The sequence below is a fragment of the Anolis sagrei genome, chromosome 6 (assembly GCF_037176765.1).
Source record: "Anolis sagrei isolate rAnoSag1 chromosome 6, rAnoSag1.mat, whole genome shotgun sequence".
In the NCBI taxonomy this organism is placed as follows: Eukaryota; Metazoa; Chordata; class Lepidosauria; order Squamata; family Dactyloidae; genus Anolis; species Anolis sagrei.
In genome coordinates, this window is record NC_090026.1 from 99830671 (window position 1) to 99847220 (window position 16550).

Sequence of the window (16550 nt, forward strand, 5' to 3'; positions counted from 1 at the left end):
ATCTTTGCACCTAATTTGCACCACATTAAATGCTAATCAACTTAAATGTTAATTAAATGACCAACTGCAACATTCACACTTGCCTCAAGCAGACAAGAGTTCTTTCTCCCACCTTGGGCATTCTATAAATATATAAACTTCACTTGGCTACTTTCCAATAGACCTCACAATCCCTGAGAATGCTTGTCATAGATATGATCAAAACATCAGGAGAGAATGCCTCTGGAACATGGCCATACAGCCCAGAAAACTCACAGCAACCCCGCATCAATTCATTTTATGGTCAAAAATTAAGATTTCACTGCACTAATATTCAAACACTTTTCAGTATCTTTTACCATCTGAAACATTCCCTCGCTTTTGAAAAGTCAAGCTGAAAAATGAATAATAATAGGTTATTTTTTCTCACATCTATGAGAAGAATAAAAGGAGAAAACTACCCCAGTAGGGAGGGAAAGAGCATTTCTATTATTATTATTATTATTATTATTATTATTATTATTATGATACCAATTATACACATTTAACACAAGTATGAACAGAAATGTGGTTCTTTAGGCTACACTATATATTGCACAATATTGCATGAGTGCTTACTGTGGTTTTCTGATTCTTTATGGTACTAAAGGTATTTGTTACAAAACTACCATATATATCATCTATAAGTGGACGTCATGTATAAATCAAAGGCGGATTTGGGGACCAACATTACGGAATTTGATATGACTCATGGAAAGGTCATGGGTCATTCTGCGAAGAGATGAAAGAATTAATGCCACCTCATGGCCACCACTGCTATTTCTCCACTTAGGCACTCAGAAAGTCCAGAAACAGTGCTAAGGCTGAGAAAGTAGAGGAGACTGGTGCTCCTTTTAGGTTCTCCCAGAAAGACTTAAGCTCTACACACTACTCAGAAAAGGAGATGGTTCATTTTTTAAAATAGGAATTAAGATACAATGCTCATACCAATTTGTGGAAAAATCAATCTGCATTTTGGGGGTTGTTTTTTTAACTAAAATTTCTTTACTTATAAGTTAGTATATAGAGTATGTGCAAGTGCACAAAAGTTACCACTGTAAAGTAGCTGCATACTTCAGGGATGGAGTTCTCCTATAGTTGCCTATATGTAGATACACAAAATTACTCTGCTGTTGATGAGTTGTTCAATTGTATATCATTATTACCCCTGAATAATTCAATTAGAACTTAGCCATTTTCACCATTTTAGAAGGGAGAGTTATTTTACAGCTCATAATGTACCGTAAGTAAAACATTACCACAGATTGGATATCCCTTATGCGAAAATCTTGGGAGCAGAGGGGGAGAATTTGGAATAAAGTACAGGTATTGGCATATACCATGGCACAGGGAAGCAGTAGAGATGGCAGTAAGCCATCTTAAGGAGCTTTCTTCTGCTCTCCCACCTCCAGAGAGAAGAGAGGAGGGGGGAAGAAATAATACAACTGAGTTCATAGCAAAGCTTTGTATATGCAAAGGCCAAAATGGCTGCTTCTCCTCCGCTGCCACCCACCAGCTGAAGTAAGGTTCAGAATGGGATACGATAGCTGCAGCTACTAGTGGTCGTTCCACAAAAGAGCCCCATATAAGAAAACAGCCGCCTATCTTTTCCTCCCTGCTTCCACTACTGGATCTTAGATCCCAAGTCTTCTATGGATGGGAACCCAATAATTGTAGTTAATTCTGGGAGGGGAAGGCTGCCAGCTACCTTTTTCCAACTTCTGGTGGCTGTAATGATCTTGCTCATTTGTTCAGCTGAAGAGAGATACAAGGATCTATGAACTGGCAAAGATCACAGATCCTCGTAAGTCATTCCAGCCGTGTCTTTGTCTAGCCTCTCAAATACAGTACAAGTATGTATGGGTCATAGTTCCTAAAGTTTCAGATTTTGGGATTGCAGAAGAAGGATACTCAATCTGTATCAACTCACTATATTGGTAAAAAGGAGAGGATACAATACTAAGTTGTCTTAAAATTTAGGCACTTTATGATAATGGTGAATGATGAATGAATGCTTTCTTAAGTGTAGATTTTTTTGGTGTTTCATGGCACCCAAGATATTAACATATTTATTCTGACAGACTTTTCAAAGACCAGAACACAAATTTCAAAAACAACTTAATTCTTTTACTTATAATTGATGCCACAAACAATTGTTTAAACTACATCCTAGAATTAAAATGTGTTTAATGTTATCTTCCAGTGTCTGTATCACAGACATCTTGGTTGCAGGATGTTATCTGGTCAATCAGTCTCTGAATTATGTAAACCATACTATTTGTTTTCAAAACAACATACTGCTGAATAAATGATGCTGAAACAGAGGTGGAATCCAAGATGAATTATTTAACAAAATTATCTTCATCTCTTTGGAAAACAAAATATTTTAAGTTGTAACATCATTTTGAACAGAGTGTTAATTTGGGCTCCTTTAAACTATTTTACTGCTACAGTGATTCCCAATAATCATGTAACCAGTGACTTGAAGTTTAATCACTGAGCAGGCAACTTTTTATTTAAGAGGGCAAAATGTATCCACATTAATTAGACCTTCTACAAGTTATAGAAGACTCCAGTTCTGCAGATAAACCTTCTCCTATTTTAAGACTTTCAAGAGAGGCCTTTCTATCAGTTCCAGCACTGTTACAAGCTTATTTGTTGAAAACACAGGGAAGTGACTTCTGAGTGACCTCCCTAGCACTGAAGGTCCAAACGACCCACTTTGTTCTCTTTCTGTAGAAAGTCAAAATCTTTGTTTCTGGCAGAAGGATCTTGTGCATTACTTTGTATTGTAGCTTCTTTAATCTTAGCCTCTAATCTATGCTTTAATGGCTCCTACATGGATTGAAAGATGATCTATATAAAAAATGAAGAATTTCTACATCATCAAACATCAGTATTATTTACAGTAGGTGGTCTCTCACTCACAGAAATGTGGCTTTACTTTCCTATTGTCTATACTGACTGGCAGAAGATATTTAGGACCTCTGGTGGCATTCCCTCACCATTAGCTGCTATCCAATTATTCTAAACAGAAATGTCAAAGAACAAACCCATCTGAATAAAAAATAATGTTCTACCACAGAAAACTGCTCCCTTCCTAAACCCTTCATTGAAGAGAAAAAATTGGAACAAAGGGCAAAGAATGTATGAGATGGAAGCTTACTATATTAGTGAAAACTGCTTTTGGTCAATATTATAATTTTGCCTTTGAAGAGTGTGCTTTTAAGACCATGAGATGTCATGCTATTAGAAAAGGAATAATCTAAAAATTAAATTATAGATGTTCCTTGTACATCTAACTCTGACCTATGCATGTTTAGCAGCTTTTATAAATTATTTACATAAATACAAGAAATTGTTCTTCACTGAGCAAAAGGCTTTATGGGTATAACACAAATCTTAACATTGTTTCCAAAGGCTCAATACCTCACAGGGATTATGCAGATGGCATTTTGCATCTCGAAGTACACCAGTGTTTTATGACCTGAATGGAACAAATGCTCTGCTATAGCAGAGCACAAATAACCACCTTGCTTTTATTGCTACTATTCAGAACCTTAGGGCTTTTTACTGAAGATCACTAAAAGCAAATCCTTTTAGATACATCAAGAAATGTTATTTTCGGTATACTACATTCTCATTCTTTTGAGAGCAGAACTGATTGTCAAGTGGGTGCCTATTCCTACTCCACCAAAAATACTGAAGAAGAAATTTACTCCAAGGCCAAAAGAAGTAACTCACAATGATGAATGGAGAAGGTGATTTCTAATAACTAAAATGGATTTCTTCCTGGAGAAACCAACTTAGGACCCTAGTGTGATTGGTTGTGTCATAGGAAAGAGCTATGGGAAAAGAAAGCGATAGAAAAGGCAGGCTGGGAAGATTATATTCACACCAATAACTTAAATTGAGAAAGTTAACAATTAACCATTAATAATTAATGTATTACACCTACCTGTGTAGATTTATCTCTCATGCAAGAAGGATAGTGTATGTTGGGATCTCGTGGCCACTGTCCTGTGAGGTAAGGTCCTGTTATTGTGTCCAACGAAGAGGTGCGTCTTATAGTGCTAGAAGTTCTAATTTGCTGGGCTTTTGGCCTGTCCACTGAAACAGAAACGTGTAATATGCAATCTTGTGAATATGATGCTGCGAATAATTAGTTGCCCAAATGTTTGCAATATGTATACAAAAGATGTTAATAAGAAAATACCCTTCATCCAAAGCAACTCCTTCCTAACTTTCTCACAGAAGGAAAAAATGCAGCTAGGATATTGTTTATTTATTTAATTTATTTATACCCACCTTTCTCCCTGCGGGGACTCAAGGCAGCTAACAATCATACACTTTGGTCACGATTAAAATAAAGCAAATACAAAAATAAAAAAATAACAGTGTGGATTTTGGTTAAAATACAGTTAAAATACTTAATAATACTTAGCACTAAGAAAGTAGTGCCAACTATTTTGTAACTAGATGGAATATACAAGTCTAATTTGAACTGATTGTGACAAAAGTAAACTAAAGATGTACTGCATTTCTTCAATTCTAAGACATCTTTTTCCTATATAAACATCTTTAAAAATTGGGTGCATCTTAAAATAGTAGGTATATCATGTATTTTTGTTGACAGTGATGGTACTGAAATCAGGGTGTCTTACTATCGATGGCATTTTACAATTGAAGAACTACAGTAGTTGTCATGTGAGAACTCTCATTCATACAAACCTTTTTAGATCACACCATAATAAAAGCTATGTTATCTCACAACTTTCTTGAGTATGCATTTTCTATTGTATTAATTTTACAAGAATTAAACAACTTTCCATGTTAAATATGGAATCTAGCATGCTTTCTCTCTAAACGTGATTGGCCACTTTCCCCACTATGTCAGTCAGGAAAGGGAAAAGTGCAGGCATCCAAATACTGTTGAAATGCAACTCCCAGATTTCTCCTATTATCCATGATTGCGGAGGCTAACTAGTATTGAAGTCTAACACAAGCTAGTGGGCACAATTTTGCCATCCCTGCTTCATATACACACCAAAAAGCAATTTGGTATCTTGAAAAACTAATATTTGCTGTATTGTAGGTATAAATAAGCAAATATTTCATAATATGCCCAAACAGCGACCACGTTAAAGAAACAAATGTTAAGGAAATAGATCTTCACATTAAAGCCATGGAGTTTAAGCTGCTTTGGCTGGTTAGTTGTCTTGTTTCTGCATAATAATATTTAAGTGTATACTTTGTGCTCAAATAATAAAATCAATCAAACAAAATTTTCTTAAATGCCAATTTTAGCTTACTATGTCCTCTTATATTCCACACAAGGAAAACTAATATTACACATTTGGGATACAGACAGCACAAGCTGTATTTTAACCATATAAACACAACTACGTCTTTATTGCATATGTACAGAGCAGTAAGTAAAATGTTCACCAGTGTCCCTAATTAGTTTCAATTTCCATTTCTCTCCCAACATTCTCCCATATTAAATATGTTCTTTTTTATGGTGTCCAAGACATGTTTTTTCTAAACTGAGAAAACATCTCTTTAGGTCCTCCAGCATAATTCTATGTTCAGTATCTGCTTAAAGGCCCTACAAATGCCTCAAGTAGTCTATCTGGAAATTGACCAAAGAGTAATTCTGGATGACCTAGAGGGAGCATATGAATTAGTTCCGTGAATAATCCAAATAGCAAAAGTGAAACCCACAATTGCAGTGTGACATTTACTAAACACTGGAGCCTCTTGCTCAATATAGTTGTAGCTCAGGAGTACAGTCCTGCAATGCAATTGCCTTATAATGGGGCTAAGATCTGGAATTAAGCAAACAGAAAAGCTGCTGGAACATTTTATGTCCGTATCAGAAAGGCAAGATGAAAATCTCATATTACCTAAATTGCTCAGCTATCTCCAACCCCAAAATTTAACATCCAGGCACAGTGGTCCCTATCTCCTTTTCCCAATTTATGTTTTTTGAAAGGGGGGGGGGGCAATAATTATTTTTAAGCAGTGACATGAACCTCCTGGCACATATCCCCAGTCTCATCCTTTCTATGGCCCACTATTCAGGGAAAATATGTGAAGGGTTTTTGTTTTGTTTTGTATATTCCATTCTGAGGAAAAAAAATCAAGATTACTATTATAGCTCTTTAAAAGACATGTTAAATTCCAATTTTCCTCTTAATTCTCTCAGTGGTCCGTGCCTCCTAAAGGGGACTAGCTATGGTTAGTACCCATTAGTTTTTCCTTTCATTTGTTTCTGTGTGTTTAGAGGGCACCACTCTTACAGCAAGTACACATAAACCAGTATCCTGTTTGCAAGCACTTCATCTTGTTGCCCAGCACAGTATCTGGTGAATTAGAAGCAGAAGTCATCAAAGCTACAGTAAATAACATGTCATATCATGCTGATTGAGTTCAGGAATAGCACCATTGAGAAATGTGTATAATATGGGCCAGTAAGAATGTTAACTTTAATTAGACTACAAACAGTCATACATATACATTTAAGACTTGGGGGGGGGGGGCAATAATGTACAAAGTGCACACTCCCCTCACCCAAAAAATCAGGAAATTGTTTGAGATTAAAGGGACTGGCTGCTCCATTCAGTCAAGATCCAGTGAGAGTTATTTCACTAATATCAAGTAAACTAAATCCACAATTCAGCAATACTGTAAATCTTATTATGTATGGAGTAACATGCCTTTCAAAAATACAATTTTCTTTGGCACTAATTTTAATATCCTCATTCTGAAATGTCCCTGAAGGTTTGTATTGAAAATGGTTTGTGATGTTCACTTCAAATATAACCAAAATAGTTTAGAAGGTTTCCGTGACACAAAGTTATCTTATGAAGTTCAAAAAATTCAGTCAACTTATTAGGAAGAAACTAGTACCATTCAATGACAGCAGCCACAGGTAATATGTTTGTCTCTATATGGGCTTTTAGATGATACATGTTATGGTCCTCCTGCACATTTTTATGTATAGTCAGCCTGCCAGGTCTCTGTGGCCTGGAAATGTTGTACATTATATCTGCAAATAGGTTGAATTATTGTGTATGAGAGAGAGAATGCAATGAAGCATACATGAAACATTTCAACAAGCAAGTATTCTATCTACAACTGCCCCATCATGTGTTTTAACCTGAAGTGTGTTTTCAGATACTGAAGCCTCAGAGCTATTTCAACACATACAAAGAATATACTAACATTCCTGACACATTTACTTTCAAGTTATTAGTATCCTGTGTGTTTAACACGTTTTTCTGACATTATAAAATGTCATTCTTGGTTAAGAAGCTTCTTGGTTAGGAAGCTTTCATCAACTGTACAAAAATCAGGAAGAGAAGGGACTGCTGGACTCCCTGGAGAAAGAAAGCCATGACTGACTAGTGTCACTATGAAGAAGTCTCCACCCACAGGAACCCACTGACACAAGATTCATTACCCCCTCCCCGCCTCCCACAAAAATCCACAAAGTGCAAGGTCCCTGGAAATTAGTAATTGGGCAGTTTCACAAGGCAGTCAGTCAAACAATCTAGGCCTAAGCCATTTAAGGATTTAAAAGGTTAATATCAGGTCTTTAAATGTGTTTGGAATGCAGTTTTCTTACCACTGCTGATCCCATGCCATACCAAACACCACTTTGAAGTTCAGGAGAATGCCATGTGTGATGGGTGGAGTTAGAGCTGATACTTGAAATTTGAAGCCCTATGGGTCTACAAAACAGTTTCACAGAGTTCCTTGCATTCTAGACAGTGATGTAATCACAGACACAAGCAATTTTAACCTATTACTCAGCTCTACTATTTGCCATTCATCCAGGTCATTGGCGCTATCTAAACACCTGAATGGCAAACTGCATTTCCTCCCTCTATGCAGCATACAAAGAAAACACTACATACACAAGCTTCGTGGCACTCAATTCTACAGGGCATGATGGCTTTGGATATGCCCCCCAAACCCTTGTAGCTTTATCCCACCACAATTTCAGGTTCAGTTTTAGGCAAATAGATTAACAAATGTCCCTGGCCGCATTGCATTTCTATATAAAGTTAGAACAGACTTCTGCTTAAAACCAAACAATTCTAAACATGGAAGATATTCTTCTCTGTTTTACTGTATGGTCTAAATTCAAACTCTTTAGTGAAAGTTCTCAGGGGTTTACAAGATACATATATGGCATTTGAATACACAATCTTTGCAGAAAAGGACTATGTACATCATCATGCAGTGAGTTGTAAGACACTAGCGTTTATTTCTTGATCCATCAGCAGTCTTACTTTAACTACGGAGGAGTGGAGCTGACACACATACTAAGCATCAGAAATAAAGTCAGAAATAAAGTTTTCACCATATATCCATGATTTCCCCATGAGTCAAAATTGCATTTCCACCTCAAAAAATAGATTACCTAGTGGTTACTGGCTAATAGAACCCAAATTGAAACATGCTCACATACTGGGGTGGGAAAAAAATTGAGGTAATTCTATGCTTAGGTCCATCTAAATAGAAACTACCAAACCTATTAAATAAAGTGTTTGTAGCTTCCTTATCAATGGTCAACCACAGCATGTAAAAATTATAAATGCATTAATCACAAATGTCATACTGATCTAAACAACAATCAAATCATTCATTTTAAATCTTATTTTAATATTAATTTTTAAAGATTACATATTAATTTAAGATCAAAGAAGTATTACACTTTTATGATAAAAATAAACCATAACACTATCTTAAAAGTGATCTGCATATCCCCCAAATCGAAAGCAACGATCTTTATTTGGTCAGTTAACGTATCAATGCAATGTCATTTAACTAATGAAATACTGCTCTGACATCCAACATTCACTAACTCAAAACTTTGGTTAACTTGTATGTAGTATTCATTTTCACAATACATGCTCTAATCTTTAAATATAACACAAGAAAAATGTCAAGTGTCCAGAAAAAAAGAACATGGCAAGCCTTCCTATATTCTGAAGCATTTGAAGTACACATACATAGACACAAATGCAATAGTTTTATTTTTTTCACTAACAGTGGCTGACAACCAAACATGTAGAAAAATAAAACTCACCAAAAAGCTAAGAGGATAGCTTGTTTGGCTCGATGTTACTTTAAATCAAAATTAATCTAGGATTTAAAACAAACATTTCAGAGCATCGTAAAATGCAAGAGGGTAAGTAAGACGAGAAAGGGAGAAAAACCCAGAGGAAGCTGTTTTCATTCATGCAGTAGTGATGTCAGTGTCTGCAGTGGCAGCTGCCTGACCTATATGGGCTTCTAATCCAAAATAGTTTTGCAGATTTCTTTTAAGATCCCTAGCAGCAACCTTACTTTCAACTAACTAAAATCTGAAAACCCGCTAAAAAAAATCACACTGTAATAAAGTGGTTAATATACTCAGAGTATGAGAAAAAAAATATGTTGCACAATATCTTCAATATAAACTAAATAACACAACTCTTGCATGGAGAAAGCCCTGTATTGCAGTATGAATACTACTATGGCAACAGAACAATCTTATTCTTTAAAAGGGAGCTTATTTATTATCATGCACTTGATAAATGTTTAAAAGACATAAAGGTGAATAATTATCAAAGTGATTAATGGCGGAAAGCATATTTATCATCTCTTAATACAAACAGTTTTCAGAAAGCAACTCTAGCTAGATTCTCTACAAATGTACTTGCTGTCATTTCTAAGTGTAACTGAGTGATCAAATCAGAATGGGATTGGTCATGATTATTAAAAGCTAATGTACTGTTCCATTATTCGTATGGACTCCAAAGGGGGCCCAGGCAGAGATTCACAGGACACTTTGCAGACATTATGTTTGGATCTGTATATTATTTTTTTGCTTGCAGAACTAAAAAGAACATTATTTTTTGTTACATATGCCTGTAAAACTACTAGATGACTGCAACTGGCCATTATAATTTCCATTTGCTCAAAACGTGCGATATTCACTTTTGAGAAATTGGCTCAATTAAGAAGGAAAATCCATGACTCTTGGCATATATAGGTGGTGAATTAATACAGTTTATACATTATACTTTCACAGTTCTATCAAGGAGTGGAGGCTTGGATTTTATGGCTTGACACAGACTGAACGAAATGTTATCAAGTCATTCTCTTTTAATTTTTAATAACAGAAAGCAAGCGGATTTTTCAAAGTTAAGACACAACACTGTGTATATCCATTCCACACCCACTGAACTCCGTGACTTTACTCCCAGATAAGTTCATAAGACAATCCAGGTAGTCTTTTAAAGGACTTGGGGGGAAGCAAGGTTATGAGTCTTTTAAATACTAAAATAAATGATTTGGTATCTGTTTTTAACATGCAGTACATAAATTTGTAGCTGCAAATGGGACTTGATCAGGAATACATATTTTTGTTTCATGCAGAAAGCCTTAATTGTGAATCAAAACTCCATTTTTGTACAAGACTTAAACAATTAATGTCTAAATCAGGTAATGCACAATGTGCTGTATAACTTATAAGCAGCTTAAAATGCAAAAAAGAAATCAACATTCACATTTTTCTGTAGATATATTTTCAGCTTAGTATACTAAAAACACCATTTTGGAGGATTGAATATGATCAATATAGCTTTTTTTAAAGATAACTAATTGCAGGCAAGAATGCCTTCAACATACAGCATGAAATACTAAATCGAGAGGGTTATTTAATTTGCTGTTGAAATGAAACACAGACTTGGCATGCTGAAAGAAGCTGAAGTGTTGAAAGATGCATGATACCCAATAGCTATGGAAGATAAGTATTACATTTAGTATGATTCATCTACTGAAGTGAAGAAGGGGGAGTGAAAGCTAAAATGGCCACAGACTCTTTTAAAGAATGAAAAAGATATAACAAGGACGTGTTTCAGAATGTTTATGCTGTATATTTTGGCTTTAATTTGAAACTGAATTAAGAGTTGAATTTGTACTTTCTACCAGTATTAACAAGGATATAGAATGTGCATTTCAAGTCTTCAGGGTTTCACCTTTAAAAACGCCTTATAAATCTGCAAGAGTTGCATACAAAGGGATAGATTTTAAAGCTTTCTAGACAGACTGCAAGCAAGATTGTGTTTGTGTGCCTTCAGATCATTTCCAAGATTTTTTCAGAGGGGTATTGTCTTTGTCTTCCTCTGAGGCTGAGAGAATATGACTTTCCCAAGGTCACCCATTGAGTTTCCATGGCAAAGCAGGGATTTGAACTCTGGACTCAAGAGTCACAGTGCAACACCCAAACCACCACATAATATTGGCTCTAAGTAGGATCCTGGACTATAGTAATATTATTTGTGCATCACAGATTTTTAAAGTGTTGCAAGCTGATGTACTAGGATTTGATCTTAATGCAAAATCTCTATTTACAGCCTGCCCGTGCATTATTAGGTGCTTTTTTAAGGCTATTATATCCCTTCTGAAGTGTAGATAAAACTGTACAGGAATGCTTTCACAACTCTTATTTAGGCAGAAATATTCCCATAACCCCAAAATAAATATCTATGCACTTTAACTTTTTAAAAAGCAGACACCCCAAATCCCGAACTTTAGGGCTCTTTCAAAGGGAAGATTCTTTACTAATACTTCAATTGTTTACTAATATGAATCTGAAAGACATTAGAACAGCATTTCAGTCACTGGGATCTGTTAGAATAATGCTAGACATGAATAAAGCATGCTGTTGTGGAGCTTAAATTATTCTTGCAATTTCTTTAAATGATGACTAAAATTGATTAAAATATACATTGCTAATGGAATATTCCATATCAGAGCACAACTTGCATAAAATTGAGTTATTCATTATTATCAAAATTCTTCATTTTCATACTCTCAATTACTAATGTAGGCCTGATCCCACCATAGAAATGAAGTTGTCCTGTCCTGCCAGACTACAATAACAACTGCTCAAGTATTCACAGCTGTACTCTGCTTCAACTAAAAAAAGACATTTGATATGGCCATTTGCCTTTTTAAGGGGTTTTCTCAGGGTCTCCTGGTATCAAGCCAGGATGCAGCTATATCCATTCACCCAAGTGTAAGGCCTCAGACTCTTATTACAATGCCCAAAATCCAGTTGTTGAAATCACTGACAAATCTACTGAATCCATGGGTAACTTGCAAATAAACATTACAACAAGTTCCAAAGATTCAACAGGTCATGCTCTTGAGGCAGCTACTACAACTACATTTACACCCATGGGATGGACTTCTGAGTAAATTCAAAAAGGTGGCAAAACCCAACCAGAGAGAGCGTTGCATTTTCCCAGACATAACAGCTTGCATCTGATTCTTGCCAATGTAATTGTATGCATGTAATTCTTCTAGAAGTAACTGTATGCATGGAATTCTCCTAGATGTAACTATATGCCGGCAAGTCTGTCACATATAAGTGTATGCATGCAATTCTTCACAACGTAACTGCATGTGTATAGTTCTCTCAGATGTGCAATTTTCCCAATTCTATTGTATTTGTATCATTCACCCAGATGATACTGTATGCATACAATTCTTCCATGATGTATGTGTGTAATTTCTTCCCCATAGATCTGCGTGCAATTCCTCCCAAAGTAACTGTATGCAAGAAATTATCCTGGATGTGACTAAAGGTAAAGATTTTCACTGGCATTAAGTCTAGTCGTGTCCGACTCTGGGAGGTAGTGCTCATCTCCATTTCTAAATCAAAGGGCCGCCGTTGTCCGTAGACACTTCCAAGGTCATGTGGTCAGCATGACTGCATGGAGTGTAGTTACCTTCCCGTCGGAGTGGTACCCATTGATCTACTCAGATTTGCATGTTTTTGAACTGCTAGATTGACAGAAGCCGGGACTAACAACGGGAGCTCGCCCCATCCCGTGGATTCAAAGACTTTCGGTTAGCAAGTTTAGCAGCTAAGTGTTTTAACCCACTGCGCCACCAGGGAGCCCATTGGTTGTAAATGTATGTAATTGTTCCCAATGTAACTGCATGTGTTGTCGTTCTTCCGGGTGTAACCGTATGCATGTCATTCTCCTGGAGATAACCATTATTTGTATCATTCTTCCCAATGTAGTTGTATGGATGTCATTTTCCTAGATGTTAACTATGTGGGTAATTCTCTCCCAGACGTAACCGTACGCGTGGAACTTTTTGGATATGATCACTTGTGTTGCTGTTCTTCGTACTGTGTCCAATTCTGGGCACCGCAATTGAAGGGAGATGTTGACAAGCTGGAATGTGTCCAGAGGAGGGCGACTAAAACAATAAAGGATCTGTAGAACAAGCCCTATGAGGAGCAGCTTAAAAAGCTGGACATGTTTAGTCTGCCTAGAGGATGAGGGCCATGTATAAATATATGTGAAGGGAAGTCACAGGGAGGAGGGAGAAGGCTTGTTTTCTGCTGCCCTGGAGGCTAGGACGTGGAATAATGGCTTCAACCTACAGGAAAGGAGTTTCCACCTGAACATTAGGAAGAACTTCCTAACTGTGAGAACTATTCAGCAGTGGAACTCTCTGCCCCGTAGTGTGGTGGAGGCTTTTAAACAGAGGCTGGTTGGCCATCTGTCAGGGGTGCCTTGAAGGCAATTTTCCTGCTTCTTGGCAGACGGATGGCCCACAAGCTCTCTTCTAACACAATGATTCTATGATTCCCAATCTAAATGAATGCATTCATTTCGAAGCGGCTCTTTCTATTTCAATGAATTAAATTTATATTAAATGTAATATTACTAATAATATTACAGTATAATGTTATAGTGCAATGGAATATATAATATTAATATTGGGCTATGGTAATAATATAATATATTGTATTTACTTTTTACTTGTAAGCCGCTCTGAGTCCCCTTCAGGGTGGGATGGGTGGCATATAACAGTCATAAATAAATGGTTGTCCATTCTAGTGAATGACATTCCATTGAAACGATGGCAAAAAGACATACAAAGGAAGAAACCCAGGGTGAGATTTAAGATAGTAAATAATAACAATAGTAATTATTTAGTATAACCCCAAATCTATTATTATATATAATTTAGTCCTACATATAAAACCCAGGTAGTTTTAATGATGAGTTTTAAACTTCCACTCTTCGTCTAACTTTTGTTTTGTGTGTTTTAATATGCACTTTATGGAAATATGTTTTAACATGTGTATTCTATAGAGCAGTGGTTCTCAACCTTCCTAAGGCTGCAACCCCTTAATACAGTTCCACAAGTTGTGGTGACCCCCAACCATAAAATTCTTTTTGTTGCTACTTCCTAACTGTAATTTTGCTACTGTTATGAATTGTAATGTAAATAACTGATATGCAGAATGTATTTCATTCACTGGACTAAATTTGGCACAAATACCTGATATGCCCGAATTTGAAGACTGGTGGGGTTGGGGGAGGATTGATTTTGTCACTAGTAGATTTTGGGGAAAACAGACCTTGACATTTGGGAGTTGTAGTTTCTGGGATTTATAGTCAGAGAGCATTCTGAACTCCACCAACAATAGAATTGGACCAAACTTCCCACACAGAACCCTTATGAGCAACAGAAAATATTGTGTCTTTGGTTTTGGTGGTGTCAGGAGCAACTTGAGAAATTGCAAGTCGCTTCTGGTGTGAGAGAATTGGCCATCTGCAAGGACGTTGCCCAGGGGAAGCCGGATTATTTGATGTTTTTATCATCCTTGTAGGAGGCTTCTCTCATGTCCCCGCATGAGGAGCTGGAGCTGATAGAGGGAGCTCATCCGCCTCTCCCCAGATTCAAACCTTCAACCTGTCGGTCATCAGTCCTGCTGGCACAGGGGTTTAACCCACTGCGCCACTGGGTGCTCCTGTGTCTTTGGTGACCCCTCTGACACCCCCTCGTGACCCCCCCAGGGGTCACGACCCCCAGGTTGAGAAACACTGCTATAGAGTGTTTGTTGGATATTACAACCTTCTTCAAGCCTTTGTACACCATCCTGCTGCTTACTTATTGCATGGATGGGTGGATGTAACCCGATGCGTATATTTGCAGAATTCTTCCCATATGTGTAAACCAGGCCGGGGCAAACTTGGTCCCTCCCTCCAGGTGTTTTGGACTTCCACTCCCACAATTCCTAACAGCCTCAGGCTCCTTCCTTTTCCTAAGCGGCTGAGGGGGAAAAGGAATGAGCCTGAGGCTGTTAGGAATTGTGGGAGTGGAAGTCCAAAACACCTGGAGGGAGGGACCAAGTTTGCCCATGTCTGGAGTAAACTTTCCCAGAAGGAATCTAATTTTTCCCAGATGTCTCTCTCTGGTCTTGAGATGCTAAAAAAAACAAGCGTGTTTGCTTGCTGCGCGTGTGGATGCGTTACAAACCCGTGTTCGCGTGTTTACCTCGGTAGATGGGCGAGCTGGGGCTCCTCCGCTCGGGGGAGATGCTTCTCCTCCGCCCCGGGGGCTGGTGGCTGTTGCTGGTGTCGGGGGAGCGCCTCGGCCTGGCCTTCGCCCTCGCAGAGGCAGCAGAAGCAGCCGTCGACGCCTCCGGGGTGGTGGTGGTGGCAGGCGGAGGCGGGGTGGAGCTGCTCGGCGGCGGCGGCGGAGAGCTCCCTCCGGGTCCGGTGTTGCTTCCCACCGAGGCCACAGGGGAACGGGTCGGGCTGTGTTGGCTGCCCCTCAGGAGCTGGTAAGGGACGGTGGCGCGGATGGGCTGGAGCAGGCGGCTCGTTACTCCGCCGTTACTCCCGCCGTTACTCGCCGTCCCGCTGCAACTACTTCCGCCGTTACTGGTGGGGGAGGCGGCGGCAGCGCGGCGCATCCTCTGCGGGGGGCCTTGGGGGTGAGGAGGCGTCTGGGAGGAAGAGGAGGCCGAGGGGTTCGACATAGCGGCCTTCCTGAGAGAGCCAAACACAAGCGACTCCCAAGGCAGGCGGCGGGGCCTTCTTCTTCTGAGGGAAGCTGCTTGGGCAGCTCAGCCCCGGCGCCTCACATCCTCCACAGGCTGCGGCTCGAGGCGGACTGAGAGACCGTTGAGGTTGAGGAAGGGGGCGGGGAAAGGGCTCGCGCCGCTGACTGCCTCGCACACCTGCAGCCAGCCAGCCAGCCAGCCACCTCCTCCTTGAATGGCACTCCGCGAGCTCTGGTGGCCGCCAGCGAGGGGGCAGAGTGGGCGGGGCGCGGTGGGCGGGGACACGCGCCGATTGGGCACCTCGCCCGACCTCCGCCACCTCGAAGCGGATTGGCCGCCCTCGAGGAGGAAAGGCAGAGAGGCGAGCCAATCGCCGCCCTCGGCTTCACCTGGCGGCGGAGAAAGGGAAGTGAAGGAAGGGAGGGGGGTGGGGAAAGGGAGAGAGGTGCTGCTTTGTGAGGAGAGAGGGAAGGGGGAGGTAGTGATCCTTTTGGTCCAGGGAAGCCTTGCACGGACACGTGACCTCAGCCATCCTGGTCTCACACAACCCTTCATTCATTGTATTTCCACATGTGCTGAAGTACAGTCAGTGCCTTAGTGCCAATCCTAGGCAGCATTCACTTTGGTTGAATGGTTAATTTTTGGTTAATTT

At 39.1% G+C, this 16550-nt stretch overlaps 1 protein-coding gene across 2 annotated transcripts in view; it reads right to left on the minus strand.

The window, feature by feature from the left end:
* GLCCI1 (glucocorticoid induced 1) overlaps nucleotides 1-16134 on the minus strand; it is a 41640-nt gene extending 25506 nt beyond the window's left edge. The window contains exons 1-2 of one of the 2 annotated variants that reach the window (XM_060782198.2): nucleotides 15388-16133; nucleotides 3977-4128 (exon numbers count right to left, since the gene is read on the minus strand). In XM_060782198.2, coding sequence (XP_060638181.2) covers nucleotides 3977-4128; nucleotides 15388-15874 — 639 coding nt within the window. In that variant the 5' untranslated portion in view covers nucleotides 15875-16133. Of the gene's footprint in view, nucleotides 1-3976; nucleotides 4129-15387 lie in introns of both variants that reach the window. The other variant, XM_060782199.2, reaches the window with a different exon arrangement.
* Nucleotides 16135-16550: the final 416 nt, after the last annotated feature.